Source organism: Lissotriton helveticus, chromosome 1_1 (assembly GCF_964261635.1).
Source record: "Lissotriton helveticus chromosome 1_1, aLisHel1.1, whole genome shotgun sequence".
Lineage (NCBI taxonomy): Eukaryota > Metazoa > Chordata > Amphibia > Caudata > Salamandridae > Lissotriton > Lissotriton helveticus.
Window position 1 is genome coordinate 1990921569 of NC_136057.1, and position 18611 is coordinate 1990940179.

At 44.1% G+C, this 18611-nt stretch overlaps 1 protein-coding gene across 1 annotated transcript in view; it reads left to right on the top strand.

Annotated features, from left to right (window-relative positions):
- PLPPR4 (phospholipid phosphatase related 4) overlaps positions 1 to 18611 on the top strand; it is a 300445-nt gene that overhangs the window by 260243 nt on the left and 21591 nt on the right. Inside the window, exon 6 of the mRNA XM_078644269.1 lies at positions 1495 to 1668. Within this exon, the coding sequence (XP_078500395.1) occupies positions 1495 to 1668 (174 nt within the window). The remainder of the gene's footprint in view (positions 1 to 1494; positions 1669 to 18611) is intronic.

The following is an 18611-nucleotide window of genomic DNA, read 5'->3' on the forward strand; positions in this document are numbered from 1 at the left end:
TTAAGGAATCTCAATTTGATATTCCTTAAATGCAGTCTCAAATAGCGATTTATGCATTTGGGATGATGCATCCCAAAAGCATAAATACCGGTCGCAGAGGGGCAGATTCTGAGAATCTGCCCCTTTGCGAACGGTATTTCACTTGATGCATCTAGCTGTATGTAGTCTCCTTTAAAACTTTTGGCCACATGCATCATTGTTACATTTTGCGATTTCTTAATTGCCAAAATTAAGGAATCGCAATTAAGAAATCGCAAAATGCTATGCATTAAAAAATAGCAAATGTTTTTTGCGATTTCTTAATTTTCCTTAATTGCGATTCACAATTTTCGAATCCCAATTTACAAATCCCTTCCCAATGATTCCTATGGGCCTAGAGGCCCATAGGAATCAATTGGAAGCCATTCTCATTTTGCGATTCGCAATTAAGGAATCGCAAAATGAGAATGCTATTTCAAGGGTGCAGGGGGGTCCCAAGGACCCCCCCCCTGCACCCCTGAAATTTAACTTTAAGAAAAATTTTCACACACACATGCCCCAAGGGCATGTGTGTGTGTAAAATGAAACTTTCAAAAATGCACTTTTGTGCATTTTTTATAGTTTTAGCAAATTACCATGAAGTTCAACTTCATGGTAATTTACCTCTTCCTATTTGCGAATTCGCAAAAAAAAAATGTTCATGCATTGCATTTCAGAAATCACAAATTGCGATTTCTTAAATGCAATCGCAGTTTAAGAAATCGCAACATAATTGAGATTCCTTAAATTGCGAAAAAATAAAAAAACATGATGCATCCCAAAAAAGGAAATTGCATTCGCAAACGGCCGAATTTTGCGATTCGCACCGTTTGCGAATACAATTTACCTTGATGCATGTGCCCCTTTGTTACTGTCATGTGCAGTCAGTGGCATAGGCTTTATGGTTATTTTTCGCTAAAAATGACTAAATAAAGATGGTGCAATGCTTTTTCTATTTCCTGGAATACCTGTGCGGGGTACATGCTATTGCTCATCATATTGTAAAACACCTTTATAAATCACCTTACTCAGCAATGTTGCCATGTTTTCATACCCCTGGCCCTCTTCAGTAAGCACTCAATGACTATTGCTTCTTCATATACCCATTGCTGGTGATTTCGCTAGCAAACCGATCGGAACGCCTCGTGGTTAGAAATATGTGTAATTACATGGAAACAGCTCCGCTAACTACAGGTTAGTGAAAGAGAATCCAAGCTCTTGTCCTCATTAGTCAAAGCCCTTTCATGAAGTCTCCTCCCCCACGTTCGCTCCAGTGCTCTGCACGGTTTGACCTATATTCATCCTCCACGCTTAAATAGGGACTCCCTGAATGTGCCTAGTGTTGTTAAACTACACATCGCAGAAGATAACACAATAGGCACCCCTGTGTGATGTTTTACATGTATAAAATATATTGCAAATACATACTGATGTGCACAACCGCCGATAAACTAATGTTCTGTTCTTTTATTTAAGATGTATTTCAATGCCACATTAACAGACTCATCGAAACTGCTGAAGCCTCTCCTGGTCTTTGCCTTCATAATTGGTGGAATTATCTGTGGGCTGACTCGCATCACCCAGTACAAGAATCACCCAATTGACGTTTACTGTGGCTTTCTACTGGGAGGGTGTATTGCTGTCTATCTGGTAAGTATTAAAAGCCACAAATACATGCGAGTGCATTCCAAATGTTCAATTTTACCAGGAGCACACGCTGCATTGAGCATGCTCCAATATGAGGCTTGCAACGTAAAAACCAGTCAACGACAACGCATCATTTGTATTGATTGTATTTACCTTGAAAAGGCTTCAAAAAAATTACAAGTATTTTCAAAGTGGTATTATCAGTTCAGAAACTTTAGAAAGAAAAAAAGGAAACCTAGAGTTCTAACTAGCATTCAAACAATCTCAGCAGAACCTAGATACATTTTCTGCTGTGCTCTCGCCCGAGATCCTCTCCACAAACGCATGCTCAAACAAGAGGCTAATTTATAAGAAAGTGCGGCAGTGTAGCACCTCAAGCCCTTTGGCTGTGCCACGCTGCAGCACTTTCAAAGCACAAGGATGAGACATATTTACAATAATATGTCACATTCCTATGCTCTCCCCAGCGCTGGCGTACAATTGGCGGCCATGGCGCAAGGATGTCTGCGTCACTGTGATGATTGTTTATGTGCAGGAAGGGACACCTTCCTGTACATAAACAATAACCAGAGGTGATTTCCTCATTCTATGTATGCTGCAGAATGCAGCACGCATAGAAAGAGGAAAAAAACGAGGAGTGATGAATACATTTCTCCTCTTTGTGCCTCCGTACGCCTCCTCTGGGAGGCGAATCATTCAGACAAATTTCCAGGTTTACGATTTCTCCTAAATCTGAAAATGTGTCAGGTTCCATGGGATTTGCGTGGTAACACCCTCAGCAGCACCCATGGAATGCCCCTTTCACACAAAGTGCTGCGTATAAAGGGACCATATTTACAAGAACAGGAAAAGTCACGCAGGGTGGCGTTTCCGGTCCTTTTAAATATGGGGCAGGAAAATGCGCCGCCGGTGCATCACAAAAAGTGATGCACTGGTGGCGCAAGGGGCTTGTAAATAAGTCCTACGTTTCCACCTACCTGAAATTAGAAGTAAGAAACCCTTATATCGACTTGAATTGCTTCGAAATAACTAAAGAAATATATGCTGGTATCACTTTTAAAAACCCCACTCTCTTTCACAGAGAGTTAAAAAACTTTTACATTTCTGTTAGTTGTACAGCATAGGCATCTGTTTGACTATGCCACCACAATGCAACTCCAATAGCATGTCTAAGAAACAAAATTCTTCATCATTTTCAAGTGGGCTTTTGCATTTTACAATCACCATTTCCGTCTTGAACGATTTAAGGAAAAAAATCAATGATAACAATGTTGGTGGAGCTCATTGTGAACTGTCAGTATGTTGGGCACTGTCGAGCCTCTCCATTTTTCTGTCTCATTGCAATCAGTTGAACACCTTTTCACATTTAACATTATTGTCTCATCTGGTAAGCTTGAGAATTCCAGAGGCCTCAGTCTCTTCACCTCTGCTATTAAACATTTGATATGCACCCCCTGGCAAAACCTCTGCACTGGTTTAACGCGTGTGTTTTCAAGTATACAGTTGAAACATATATTCTGTTTAGTTAGAGCGACTCTGAAACACACACATTCACTTTACCTTTTTTCTAGATATGATTTGAAGTTAGTTTTCTCTGAGATTTTTAATTCACCTCAACCAAGACACAGGTTCTACTCACTTGAGAAGCCTTGACTCATTGGTCCACTAATATTTAGTCAGGGTCCCGGTGCATTTGTCCATAACATTCTTAAATGGTTTGGAATATGTCATCATCATCATCATCATCACCTATGACTTGCCAAGAAGCACTAGAAATGATGCAATTTGGAACAGTCTCTCTTAGAGTCTGATGTACAAAAAGATAGGTCACAAATAGTGGTTGCAATTTGCACACATCTCTAATTTGTCAGTTCTACCTATGTACTAATAGGTTGCTTCTTAAAAATCTCCACTTAAAGGGGGGTCACAGAATGATCAGCCTTGTGAATATTCATCAGGAAGGTTGCTTTTTGCAAATTCCCTGCAATTGGCGAGAAACAATGTGTGGCCTACAAGAAACAGGAGATCATTCCTGTGTTTGGATGTCTAAACAGGAAACCTCTTTTCGTGAAGCAGCCCATGCTCTGTAAAGGAAGAGGGGCTGAAAAGCAAATTTTCCCCTATAAAAAATGATGCTTTCTTCAGGATGCATACAGCCCACGACCTGCCACGTTCTGCCAGATCAGCTCACTGGTTGCTGTAACGGGATGCCAGCAGACATTGTGAACCGTGCATGTGGAATATTGAGTCAAAACATAACAATGTATTGTTATTACACAAATGAGCATGCCCTCTTAGCTCGTGCAAGCAGTAAACATTCAAGAATGCAATCTAATACATCTTCCCCCTTTTGATCTGAAACACAAAAATAACTACCTATTACAAAAGAGGAATTTGAGGTTACATGAAAACAAAACTAATAAAATCAATAAACCTAATGAAATGTACAGTACATATCAAAGCAAGACATTTCTCAGAAGCAGACGTCGGTGTAAAGGGTCACGCATTCTCTCAGTGCTTGTGTAGATAATCCGGACCAGTCAATCTTGAGATTACCTTGACTGGTCTACCCAGGCCACCAAAGGTTTGCTCAACCTTCATACATGTCTTGTTGGTATCCACATGACCTGAAATAATATTTGGTCATTCAGTTTTGTGGGTGGGACCAAATGTTCTCCTGTGAGGGCAACATCATTAACCACAGACAAATTGTGTGCCACCTGAAAGGTAGTTTTCATCTCCTTATCTAAGTACTTCTCCACAGGCCAACCATGCACTGTGTACTCCTTGACCTTTCCCAAAATGCAATCTTCAGCATGAGCATTAAACCGTATCTGCTTACTTATAGCCCACTGTTGTTCGCCCATAGCATCTAACATCGCCACACGACCTGTACCATTCAGTACGAGATCAATATTATTAACTGAAACTGTGCTGGACAAACCGCCAGCATGACAAATACTGTCCAGCTGGGATTAGTTCAACAGTTTCCTGTACATCATCTGCCAATGATGCTGGAACTTCATCAAGCATTACAGGGTTGTCAGAACCTGGTACAAGGTATAAACCCATTTTAGCCAGGTCCTGCCACCCTATAATATTTCTGCCCTTAAGAGTAGCATACATTTTCGTGTATATTAGTCTGCCAAGACAATTAACTTCAGAATTGAAATAACCTAAATTTCAATGATCTTCTCCCCAAACACCTTGTGAATACCAAATCATGGGAAGCAAAGTACAATTATTACCCCAGAACTCGTGAAATGTGGAATTTTTCAGAATGGTTATGGGCGAACCGGAGTCAGTCATAACCAATAATGACACATTATCAATGAGAGCCTCAACTGTAGGGCCTTTAACAGGCATGGTTTGACCAGGGCATTCTAAGGTGTGGACAACATTGTCTAAAGATTCAGCACACAAAACGACATCCACACAACTCACATTCAATTAGTTTTTAGCAATCTTGCATACAGTGTAAAAGTGTCCCAATTTTTTACACAAGAGACATATTGCTCCAACAGCTGGGCAGCCTGCAAATATGCTGAGAAGACTTTTAGAACCATATCTGTAGCAATATTTCTTGCGGTAAACAACCTTTACAACGCGGTCTAAACACCGCAGTGCCATTACGACGCATCTTTTACAATGCAAGTCTTTAACACGACTTGCGCTGGTGGGCGCTCTAGACTAAGGAATAGTAGATTTACTATTCCAACACCTTCCCTACTGTACAAAGGCTGGAGTTGGAATAGTAAATCTTACTATTCCCAAGTCCAGCAGCCTACAGCGCAAGTCGTGGTAACGACTTGCGTTGTAAAAGATGCGTTGTGATGTACCGCGATCATTTTGATCGCGTTTCTAACATTATACATCCTTTCTTGCCAATGTTGCTGAACACTTTCCCTTGAGTGTTAATGCAAGATAAGGATTCCAAGCAATACTCATTTGACACTACCACATTGATACCAAGTTCAGGGTGAAGAATCTTTGAGGAAATCAGCAATCTCTCTCTATGCTTTTAGCTAGGTCAACGGCTTCAATCAACCATGGATTTCTACAACTTAAGAGTCTCTCCTGAACCTTCCTTGAAAAACAGTGAAAGAAGAACTGGTCAAAAATAGAAATGTCAAGTTTGGGGCAAAACTTGCAGGTTGTACCTAGCACTCTAAGCACTGACACATCCTCCTCCACTTTCTCCTCAAGCTGTTGTTTAAACTTCCAGAAACTAAGATGCTCAAGCAATATGTTAGGTTCATCATAGAACTGCTTGCACAGCCTAGCAATAGACTCTAGATAGACATTCCATGGGCCATCTCCAGATAGTGCAGGTATGGATAGTAGGCATTCAAAGATGTGTTGAGGCAGGAAACATCCATTACAATGCAGTCATTACATCGCACTGCTTATACAACACAACTGCTTTTACATTGCATGCCATTACAAAGCAAGCCATTACAATACATTTCACTACAACGTATGCCATTACAATGCATACCATTACAACGCATTATAAGTTAAGTAATGGAGGTTCTTTAGTTTTAAGGTGGGTATGGGTTTTGAGGGAGATGGGAATAGTAATTTTTACCCCTACACTATCCATACTTTCCCTACTGTTGCACTCACTGGAGTGGGATTAGTAATTTTTAGTCCTACACTATCCGACACTTACCCTACTGTTACACTCACTGTAGGGGAATAGTAATTTTTACCCTAACACTATCAAACACTTACCCTACTGTTGCCCTAAAAGTATTATACGTTGCAATGGTATGCGTTGTAATGGTATGTGTTGTAATGAAATGCGTTATAATGAAATGCGTTGTAATGGTAGTTTAAAAAAATGTATTGTAATGGCATGAATTGTAAAATCATGCAATGTAAATGTTGTAAAAGCATGCGTTGTAATTGTTTGCATTGGAACGTCATATATTTGTTGAGGCACCTTACCAAGAGTACCAAATAACAATGCAAATTTGCACACTGGTCTGTAACCCGTAGCATCTATGGCAACCACATGGTTATCAAATAATCTAAACCAGTGGATCCATTTTATAGTTGGTTTGTCAGGTTGAGTTAAAAATGGAGGTGTTTGGTTGATTTGCTGTGGGGTGGTTATTCTAACACATGCCGTAAATACATCAAATAAAAGTGTAAAGTACGAAAACAAAAATGATGCTTAAACAATGCCTAAACAGTTCCTGCGCAATAGCATGTGGGTCAGTAGCTTCAACGAACAATACTATTACCAGAAAATATAGAACATGAGAAGGGATAATAAATGCTGCTGCTCTATGAAACAACACCTTAAAAGTACCTTATAAGTGCAGCAGCTTCATTAATCAATGCTGCTACCATCAATCATAAAAAATTAGCAAGGTTATTGACTGCTGCTGTTGTACTAAGCACAACAGATTCATTTTAATAAATGATGTGTGATGTGTGATGTGTCTGTCACCAAACGTGCAGGCAAGCTGAGGTAAAGTATCACAGAATTTTAAACAAATCGTGTGCCTGTCACTGAGCGTACGGGCAAACTGGACAACAATACCTGAACGTGCTGATCTTCCAACAAATGGTGTGCCTGTCACCAGAGCCTCCATACAAACTGAGGCAATGCAGCATAGAGTTTTAACTAGAGGTGTGCCTGTCACCGTGCGTGCAGGCAAGCTGAGATCAAATATCACACAATTTTAAATAAATGGTGTGTCTGTCACCGAGCGTGCAGGCTAACTAAGCAACACTACCTTAACATGCTGATTCCAACCTGAGGTGTGCCTATCACTGAGCATGCAAGCCAACTGTGGCAATGTAGCATAGGATTAAAAATTTGCAAACATACGTGACAAGAAGTTTCAATTCTATTAATGACAAGGAGGCGAGGATTATGCTATCTCATTTCTTTATTAGAAATGAGATCAACTTGCCGTTGAACACACCAGTCACACCAATGCTTCCAGGATCCCCTGTAGCGTTTGTGGGTACTGGAAGACCAGGCGTCACTAATGAATTTGGAAGTGTCCGCAGAAAGGCCTGGGACCGACCAGCGTTCCCCGAAATCCGCCACGCTAGCAGAATGAGAGAGCCTGATAGAATCAGGTGATGCGGATTCTGAAGAGGATCTAACAGGAGATTCCACTTCTGAGGAAGAAGAAGCGGCGCTGCACAACTCATCTCCAGTAGAACCGGGAACCACGCCTGATCCCGCCACAGAGGAGCAATCAAGATTACCTCCAACTGATACTGCTTCGTGTAGGCAAGAACCCTGGGTATCATCATGAAAGGGGGAAAGGCATAACACAGAGTTGATGGCCACGGCTGAAGAAAGGCATCCGTGGCGAGGGCTTCCGGATCCGGTCTCCAACTGAAGAACAGTGGGAGTTGAGAATTGAGACGAGAGGCGAACAGATCTATTTGACACGGACCCCAAATCCGGAGAAGAGTGCGAAATGCGTGGGGGTGTAACCTCCAATCGCTGACATCTTTCAGGTGTCTGGAGTGCCAATCCGCAACCTGATTGTCGCGGCCGGGAAGATAGTCTGCAATAACCGTGATCTTTTGTTGCAGACAAAAGTGCCAAAAATCCTTGGCAATCTCCGCCAGAAGCTTCGAGGGAGTGCCGCCCAGCTTGTTGATGTAACGGACTGCTGACATGTTGTCCATGCGGAGAAGAATACAACACTGGGATTGAAGGGGAGAGAAGCACTTGATCGCAAAGGACCCTGCCAGGAGTTCTAGGCAGTTGATGTGCAGGGAAAGCTCCTGGGGAGACCACCGACCCCCCCGTCGAGACGGAGCCGCATCGGGCTCCCCAACCCCATTAACTGGCATCCGATTCAATCATCAACTCCGGCGAGGTGCCGAACAGGGCTCGACCATTCCAAGCCTCCATGTGGTCCAACCACCACTGCATCTCCCCTTTTGCCTCCTCTGATAGAGGAATCTGGTCCGAATATCGAAGACCTCTCTGGAGATGACGGATTTTCAGTCGCTGCAACGCCCTGTAATGCAGAGGGGCCGGGAAGATCGCTTGAATGGAGGAGGCCAACAGACCGACGACTCGTGCCAACGACCTCAACGACACAGTTGGTTTGGAAATAACAGAAGTCAACTCCCTCTTGATATAACACACCTTTTGAGTGGGTAGCAGAAGTTGTCAGGTAAGAGAATTGACCTGGAAACCCAAGAAGTCTATCACTTGTGTTGGGACTAAAACTGACTTCTGGACGTTCACAAGGAACCCCAGGGATTGCAAGAGATCGATGGCCCAGTCCAGATGGGTCAACAATCGAAATGGGGAGTCTGCTAGAAAGAGGATGTCGTCCAGATAAATAATCAGGCGAACACCCCGAGCGCGTAAAGATTCCACGACTGGCCTCAGACGTTTCGTGAAGCACCAAGGTGCTGACGATAGGCCGAATGGGAGAACCTTGTACTCGTACCACGTCCCCAGCCACTGGAACTGAAGGAAGCGCAGATGAGGCGGAAAGATCGGGACCGACAAGTAAGCGTCCTTGAGGTCCAGACGAACCATCCAGTTTTTCTCGCGTAGAAGATCTCTCAACAGATGGATGCCCTCCATCTTGAAATGCCTGTAAACTACCCCCGTTGAAGTCCCTTAGGTTGAGAACCAAGCGGGATCCTCCTCCTTTCTTTTCCACCAGGAAAACCGTGCTGGCGAACCCCTGAGGATGTCGCACGGTCGGAACAATTGCCTCTTTCAACAGAAGAGATTCCAGTTCCGCGGAAATGAACTCCTGTTCCTGCTTGGAAAAGCAAAGTGGAGAAGGAGGGTGGGTCTGATGGGGGCGTTGATAGAATTCTATTTTGTACCCCTGAACAGTCTCGAACACCCAGGCATCGCTGGAGATCAATCGCCAATTGTCTAGGAAAAACTGAATCCTGCCCCCAAGAATCACACTGCATGCAGGAATTAGGCTCACCTGACGTATTGGAGTCTTGGTATCCACCATAGGAACCTCCAGAACGACCTTTCTGGTACTGTCCTCGTCCTTTTTTGGAAGGATAGAATTTAGATCTATTGGATTAACCGGAATCTTGTTGATTTCCTCTGTGGGACTGGTTTCCCCTTTGGGTGGATTGACCACGGCCGGACGAACGTCCCCTATTTCGTCCGGCCCTGCTGAAAACCGGAGGAAAGGCCCGTCGAAGCGAGGCTTGAGCCTTGTCCAGTCCACTGAACGTGTTCACAAACTTGGTCAGTTCTTTCAAGAACGGTTGGCCAAAGAGTAGACCTTGAGCTTCTGGACTCGATTCCGAGGTGCAAAGTTCAGCAAGCTTCGGATCAAGCTTCAGAAGAATCGAGCAACGGCGCTCGCTAGAAAGGGCACAATTCGCGTTGCCGAGTTGGCAAATGGCCCTCTGAGCCCATTCTATTAATTCATCAGGCTCTACCATTGCCGAAGACTCCTTGGCCATAAATCCAAGGTCCAGAATCTTAGTGAGCGGACCCATTAAATCTAGAACCTTATCCTCGCAAGAGCGCCAAGAGCGGTACAGACCCTTCTTCGGGTCTTTCGCATACTTGCGAAGGTAGGTGAGCATCGTGGGATCCACCTCAGGGGTGTCTGCGAGGTGATCAGCCAGATCTGGGCGTGGACATTCGGTTCTAAGGCGAGCTCGTACATCTTTGTCGAAGGGGCGGCGTATGTGAGTCTGCACATATTCCGCCAGAAATTGGGATGGACAATGTCCGAGGCCTCAAATGTAAGGACAGGAGGATGTGTGGGCGCATCCACAAAATGCTCCTTGCACACCCTCTTCTTGGGAGGAGGTCCTGCATGATCAGAGGAGGAGGAGGAATGCTGGTCGTCCGTGTCCGCAGGGGAAACAGCAGAAGACGCGCCCACAGTGGGGATAGACTTGACAGAATTTAATGACTTAGCCAATCTTTGGAAATCTGAAGAATGCGGATTCTTTGGGGAGGCAGAAGACTTGCGCGAAGCAGGCACCCATCCCTGCTGCTGCGCATATTGAGTCAAATGCCGTTTCAGAGGCATTATGGCTTTCACCACAGCTTTATTGACTGTATGCTGTACCCCCTGATCAAGAGCCTCCACCAAATCATATTCTAATGAGTCAGGGGCGTCCTCCTCATCATAATAGTCATCCCCATAATAAGAAGCACTCATGGTTCTCACAGAGTGAGAAAAGTAAAGCCCACTGGATGACAACAAATCCGATTTGCCAAAGGCAAAATTCCGGGGGAGTTTAAAAAACCCTACAGCAAGCCAAAGATGCAGAAAAAACTGCCAAAATGTCAATTGAATGTGGAGGGAGGGCTCGCTGTGCACCAAAACACACTCTAGGCAGAGCCTATGCAATAATTATACAGCCCAAAGCCTCTTTACAAGCAATGGGCGTCTGAAGGGGTTAACGCGCTGGCTGTGGGCGTTGACGCTGCAAAGAGACGTTTGTCAGAAAGCTCCGTGTGCCTGAGGGGAGCCGGAATGAGGAAATGTCATCCGCGCATGCGCGGAACACCGGATGCCAGACGCGCTGAAGAGGAGCTCGCGCTGCAGCGCGCGAGTCCCCAAAAACCCTGTCTCCCGCTCCACTAATAATGTAAACACAGGCGCCGTGCGCCCGGGCAATGGAGAGGCGGAACACGCGCTCTCAAGAGACCGAAGACTCGGCAGAAGCGCGAGCGACACACCGCAGCGCTGCAAGGCTGCGAACGCTGAAAAGCGAGACACGCGCAGAATACAATACACAACAGCGCTGATAGCGCGAAGATAAAGCATGCGAAAGTACCAATACAAGCAATAAGAAAGTCAATAAAAGCAATAAAATGCAAAGTAAGACCAAAAGTACTTAACTGGCTGCGGAGCAGCAAAGAAAGAGGAAGTGAGACATTCTACATGACCTTTTATATGGCAGACTCTATGGTTGTTACCCAAGTGTTCATGGGTATTGCGGTTTAATTTGCTTTTATTGGCTGCTGGGCATTTCTAATAAAGAAATGAGATAGCATAATCGGAGCCTCCTGTCCTGCCATAGAATTTTAAATAGTGGTGTTCCTGTCACCGAGTGTGTAGGTAAACTGCGTTGAACACTGTTGATTTCCCCAAAAGAAGATGGCCGCTGCCAGCATGAAGCAAGATGATGCGTTGCTCAGGCAGCTGGGCGCCCTTGACAATGCGGTCATAAAGCATGCACCTGGTATTGCGTGTCTCTGCTGTGTAGCCAATTAGTGCCAAAGGGCAGCCTGTTACTGAATTTGAGTGGAAGGACAGCCTGGTGTTGCACGTCTGCTCTGTGGAGCCAATCAGAGCCAGAAGGGAGCTACCTGAAGAAATGGATGGCTTCCACTGCCACTACAGCCGCAATAAGATCTTGACATGTAGAGTAGCACAATCGAGTCCCCACGACATGAGGGCTTACAATGCCGTGATCACTCAGATGGAGGTCGGGTCCTAGAAAGCTCCTCGCAGGACTCCGTGGATTGACAAAAGTCAAAGACATTTTAAGGAGCAGTGTGTCAGTGGGCTGCCGTAAGCAAGTCATCGCCAAACTGAAGTAAATGAGGAACATAGGGAGCAGGATTGCATCTCAAAAAAGCATGTTTTACTCAGGCTGCATACAGCCCACAATATAGAACGTTCTGCCAGCTTCATATTACAACAGCTCACTGGTTGCTGTAACGGGATCACAGCAGACATTCTGAACCATGCATGTGGATACGTAAGTCAAAACATAGCAATGTATTATTATTTCAGAAATGAGCTGAGCGCGTCCGCTCTGCTCATGCAAACAGTAAACATTCAAGAATGCAATCTATTTCACTTGTTTGTGAGTGCAGTTGCTGTCACAAATCTTAAATATATACCTTCATGAATCACAAACAGGAGTGCACTCCCCTCCCACACCCAACTTATTTGTTAAACTGAATGAGTAGTATACCTACTCTGCTGTTCGGAAAGATTATACAGATTTGAAGCATGGATATGGTTCTCCATAGTCTCAAATCCCCTGAGTTTTCACTGTAGAAAGACTTGACACTACTAGACATTACAGTACTCAATCCACTCAGTAGGTCAGTAATAGACATTAGTCAGACTAGCACTCATTTGGATGTTATGCCCAGGTGGGGCATGTTGCCCCACTCGTTCTCCCAGCGCACTCTGTCCCCAAAATGGGTAATGGTGAGAGGTCAACGACCAGCAATACATATTTTCTGCAATAATGTTGTACTTCTCTCTGGACCTGCCCAGGGCAACACTGCGGCCAGGGTTTCAATCATACATAGTGTACGCCATCATCAGCATAAACCACTTTGCGTACTGAGCTTAGAGCAGCTCCCTCTGTTTTGTGGGCTCAAAACACTTACTCTTTTCTCCAGAACACAGTAGAAACAATGCCTCTGTGCTCCCATTCGAAACAAATAGTTAATCTGTGTCCATGTTATCCCTGAGCTAGCAAACACCAAATCCAGCTGGGAGACGTGTTGGAGTTCCTACATGACAAATCTGGTCAGGAGGTGGGGAAGTTCCACCCTTTTTCCCTTAAGGTATTTTAAACATAAAATAATGAATGTTTTCATTATATTGAGACCAAATAGCCTTAAGCTTTGTGTCTGCGACATGTTCTGTACCTGTATTTGTAGATCACAAGTTGCGTAAAGCTATCTAATGGAAAGCTGACTACTGTACTGCTGTTATCGTGCTTCCTATTCCCAAATGGCTCCGAGCTATAATAAACATCCCCTGCACATATAGTAAGAGGTTAGAACATTTCATATGTTTATACAGTCCATATGCACATGCTATCAAAAATTTCACATAGCATTATATAATTCTATAAGTACAAGTGTATTAAGTATCGTACATTTGTACATTTTAGTCCCTCTAATGTATGATTATATTTCTTTAATAGCAATATACAGCAACTGGATATTTATAGTATCAGAACACTTGGCTGCCTATCATCATTCTATAATTGCAAAATTATTTCATCAGGAGCAAACGAGAAGAGAGGAATGTAAAAATTCAAGATTGGAATTGTGTGGAGCGAGCAACAAACAGGAATAATATGTATGGATAAGAACTGAAGGGTCCTGCTCTGTAACTTCTCTGTTAAGCAGGTTGAGCATAGCAATAACTCTATATGAACCCCATAAAATTTGTGAAGTAAAAGGAGAAACCTCAGAATATGCACAACTATGTGGTCTTCATCGGGATGTATGATGGTACAACGCGGTACATAACACTGCAGTACCATCACAACGCAGCTTTTACAACGCAAGTCGTTACCACGACTTGCGCTGTAGGGTGCTGGACTTAGGAATAGTATAATTTACTATTCCAACTCCAGCCTACGTATAGTAGGGAAAGTGTTGGAATAGTAAATCACACTATTCCTTAGTCTAGAGCGCTCTCCAGCGCAAGTCGTGGTAACGTTCTAAAATCCACGTTGTAATGGTACTGGGGTGTTATGACCGCGTCGTAATGGTTGTTTCACCTTCATCTCTACCCTGGGGTCTAATTACATGGAGTAAGGTGAAATTGAAAACTGTTGGAACCTAAAGTATTGGCCAAAGTGATCTCTTAAATTAGACACACCATCTTAAAAGATTTGACACTTGGAATCCAGATGGTGCTTTACAAGTCGGATCTACCTTTGCTACAGTGTTGCAAATGGAGCTGGAATAAAAACACAGGACATGCATAGTTCATAAACTGCCAGATCCTTAATATTCAGTCAATGATGAGAGGTTGAAGAAGTTTCAAAACCTTTATTTGTCCTTTAGCAATTAATAGCTTTAGTGATCTTTTTTCAGATTAGTCCAGTTTACAGATATAACAAGAAGAAAAGGGTGGTTAGTGACAGCATAAATCATTACAGAGCGATCCTTATAGGAAATTGTCACTAAAGCAGCTAAAAGACCTAGTCTAGGCCTAAGGCAGGACCCATGAAAAGCCCATTCTAGAAAAGAGCAAGATTTTCGAAGCGTAGATAAAGACTAGAAATCCCCATTAAGTGTTGTTCTGGAAACTCAGACGAGTTCCCCACTGATGCAGGGGCAACCGTTAGAATATCAGTGACAGAGGACTGATCGCTGGAGTAGCATTGATCATAGGAAGACAGAATAAAGAAAAATTGTAAAGTCAGCATCAGCAGTAGATTTCAGTAACAAGTCTCAGAAGATAAGAAGGTACAAGTGGAAGTGTGATGATGTCTGACTGATGTCTGAGTGAGCGGCATCTGCCCTCCCTAGGAAAACAAAATATAAGATATAAAACATACAGTAAGGTAATGAAAATTAGTAGGTGTTTAAGTTTCTTGTTTAATGGAAAACGCTTATACGATGATGGTGTGTTCAACATCAGTTTCTTCTCCTCCTGAATCCAACGGTGAACATGCACACTGGCACATAGTTAAACAGTGTTGCAAATACTAGAACCATGGTGGAAATGTCTCATGAGAACCTTCTTACCTAAGCTATTAGCTGTGTTCAAGGTCCCATTGTGAATACAAAAAGCTAGTCAGATGAAACGAACCAAATCTATCAACAGAGTCAGGGTTAAGCATACATAAAATATACCTAAATTATTATTCACTCTAGCAATCCATTCATTATCAATTCACAGCATGGTTCAGAATCATAATCTTGAAGTCAGCACATTCTTTAGCAAAATGCTGGTACTACGCAAAATGTTCTAAATAAACATCTATTTAGTTATGAGCAGGAGTCCAAAGAAAAGGTTTTAGGCCTAGTTAAAAGGGCACATTTAAGACTGATAGCCTACATGTGTCTTCATATTACTTTTTTTTATATGTTTAAAGCAATCATTTTTTTCATACGTGTGATTTACCTATAAATCCTTTAAGCAGAGTTAACATGCATTCTACATATATTTCTACACATTGTAAAGGAAGCACATTTTTCCTACTTGTTATTCTTGTATGGAAAAACATTTCTTCAACGGTTTAAACACATTCTAAGGTGCAATTCTAATATGGTCTGCAAGCCAAAGTTTAAAAAAAAAAATGTATTACTTACAAAACCACCCCATGGACAACCACCTCATGTAAATACCTTAATCTTGCACCATCCAAAATTTCTGCGATCAACCTGGCTACTGATAGGCACATAGTGAAATGAGAACAAGAGGAGAAATCCCAGTGCACAGCCATTTCCTAATTTGGAGCCAACCATAAAAACCTTTAAGATGGCGGTCAGCAGAATGTGGGGCCAGGGCTCAGAGCAGGGACGTGGCTGAGGGAGAAGTGACAATGGAACTCAAGCACTTGTGGCAGGGGGATCTGTACAAACCTGCTGCAGCCTGTCTGTCAATCCCAAAGCGAGATGCACTTAGGGAATATAAAGCAGCCTAGTGAAGCAGACAGGTAGGACCTGATCGCCCTGAAGTAAGCTCAGAACAAGATGTCTTCTGAAGGCTCCAGTGGCAACCAGGTGCTCTTGATTCCCTGCCTAGAACAGATTTATGAGGGGCAACAGTAAGCAAAGCAGATGATCAGAGGTAAGAACCAACATTCTACTAATGAATACAGAGAGGAATGAATCACAAAACTCTGCACCACAAACTGGATGGAGTAAAATATGTGCTAAGGCTAACAATACCTGTAAAAATTAATTTCTTCAGAGGATCTTTGCAGAAATGCCTATGTAATGACTCATAGGAAATAAAGGAACTTGAAAAGACATGAATTAAAATAGCAAGTGAAACACCACACCTAGTTCCAAATTCAGACCTCATTAAAAGTACTGACTGAAACCCTCAGCTACTAAACTACAAAGCGGGAGACTGGGAAGCAAGCAAAGTCCCATGAAAATAGAAGAAATACAGTAGGACTGCTCTGGGGTAAGTAACTGGCAGTAGGCCTCAATACTGACATTGCCTCACCTTAAAAAGGAGCCATGAGAAGGGAATGCTTAGAGTGAACTGTGCCTCCTGAATCTTCAGGTGTTACATGAATCTGTTTTCTGGAACTAATATCTACATAATGATTACCTTTTATTTAAAGCCTTGGTTGGGGTCAGATATCCATACATTGAGTTGCTGCAGTAGGGGTGACCTATATATCAAAGTAGGAAATTGGGTTACTGATTGACTGGAGTGTGGGCCCTGGTCAAGCAGCAACCACAATCCATGTCAGGATAAGGCAGAACCAACTCCCAAATTAGCCTGTGCTCAACCACCTTGTAGCTTGGCACAGAGCAGTCAGGCTTAACTTATAGGCAATGTGTAAAGTGTTTGTGCAAAACTACAATCAGTAAACAGTGAAGCCCCATCCAAAAAGTATCCCATACCAAGTGAAGCAAATAGAATGCATTTTAATAAGTAAAGCAAGACCAAAATGACACAAATCCATGTAGTAGAACCAAAGTTATGAAGTATTAAAGAATAAAAGTGCCAACCACAGCTATTTGGTCATGCTAGACCAGGGCAAACTCAAAAGTTCAGGCCGATTGCAATGGAGTGCCAGTCTGATATAGTCCCTGATGTGTCCTGCTGAAGGATTACTTTAACATGTTTTGTGCCAAGAGTCCTGTTTATGTTGGAGAGGGTCACAGGGAGCAAGGAAAGCATCGCTGACAGTTTTTGGAGTGGCTCAAAGAGCAAGTCGGGTGTCATGGATGGTTGGGTGAAGCTTCATGTTGGCAGTACCCTACTGGCTGAAGCTGCTGCTGTGCCAAGATATGGGCTGGTGGCAGCTTGGACTGAATATCAGTGCTAGCTGCAGGGTTTGGTACGAACAGGCCCATAAACAGTCATGAAGAGCCCAAAAGCTTGATTTATGGGCCCTTGAGTCACACCAGGGGTCCAGGATCTGGGGGGCATCACTAGAGGGTCAGGAATGATTGGCTCCTGAGGCGGAAAGCCGGGAGCAGGGACGAATTTTTAAAATTGTATTTTGTGTCTAATTACTGTGCTTTTAAAACCTGATATCCCTTTACCTGTATCTTGGCATCCTAGAACAGCGCTACTCGCTGCAACGACCCCTTCGCTTCAGTCGCCATTCTCGAGGGCGAGGCGAGACACGCCCCCTCGGCTGGCCACGCCCCCCCGCCACGACTATAAATAGCGCGCCCCCAACGCCAGGCGCTGCACTAATGATTGGCTCCTGAGGCGGAAAGCCGGGAGCAGGGACGAATTTTTAAAATTGTATTTTGTGTCTAATTACTGTGCTTTTAAAACCTGATATCCCTTTACCTGTATCTTGGCATCCTAGAACAGCGCTACTCGCTGCAACGACCCCTTCGCTTCAGTCGCCATTCTCGAGGGCGAGGCGAGACACGCCCCCTCGGCTGGCCACGCCCCCCCGCCACGACTATAAATAGCGCGCCCCCAACGCCAGGCGCTGCACTAATGATTGGCTCCTGAGGCGGAAAGCCGGGAGCAGGGACGAATTTTTAAAATTGTATTTTGTGTCTAATTACTGTGCTTTTAAAACCTGATATCCCTTTACCTGTATCTTGGCATCCTAGAACAGCGCTACTCGCTGCAACGACCCCTTCGCTTCAGTCGCCATTCTCGAGGGCGAGGCGAGACACGCCCCCTCGGCTGGCCACACCCCCCCCAACCTCCTCACCTACCGGTATAAAGCATGTGTTTTGGCAGGAAGCGCAGCGGACGAGCGCAGCGGGCGCGACTTTTGCGCGCCGAAGGCGCGCCTAAGGCAAGCCCGTCTGCGCCCTTCCGCGGCCGGACGGGGCTAGGGGCTCGACTCTATGCCAAAACTATATCCTACTCTTCAAAGGATCTTATTGCCCTTCAAGGTCAATGGCTACTTCCAGATTCCACCCGCAGATTGATCTCCTCTCTAGGCCTTGCCCCCACTTCCCCCATAGCCCCTCACTTCCCGCTACCCGCTCCCCCGCCACCCTGCCCCACCCCTCCCCCCGACCTCCCCCCCCCTTCGCCGGCACTGTCTGTCTTCTTACTCAATACCAGGTCAGC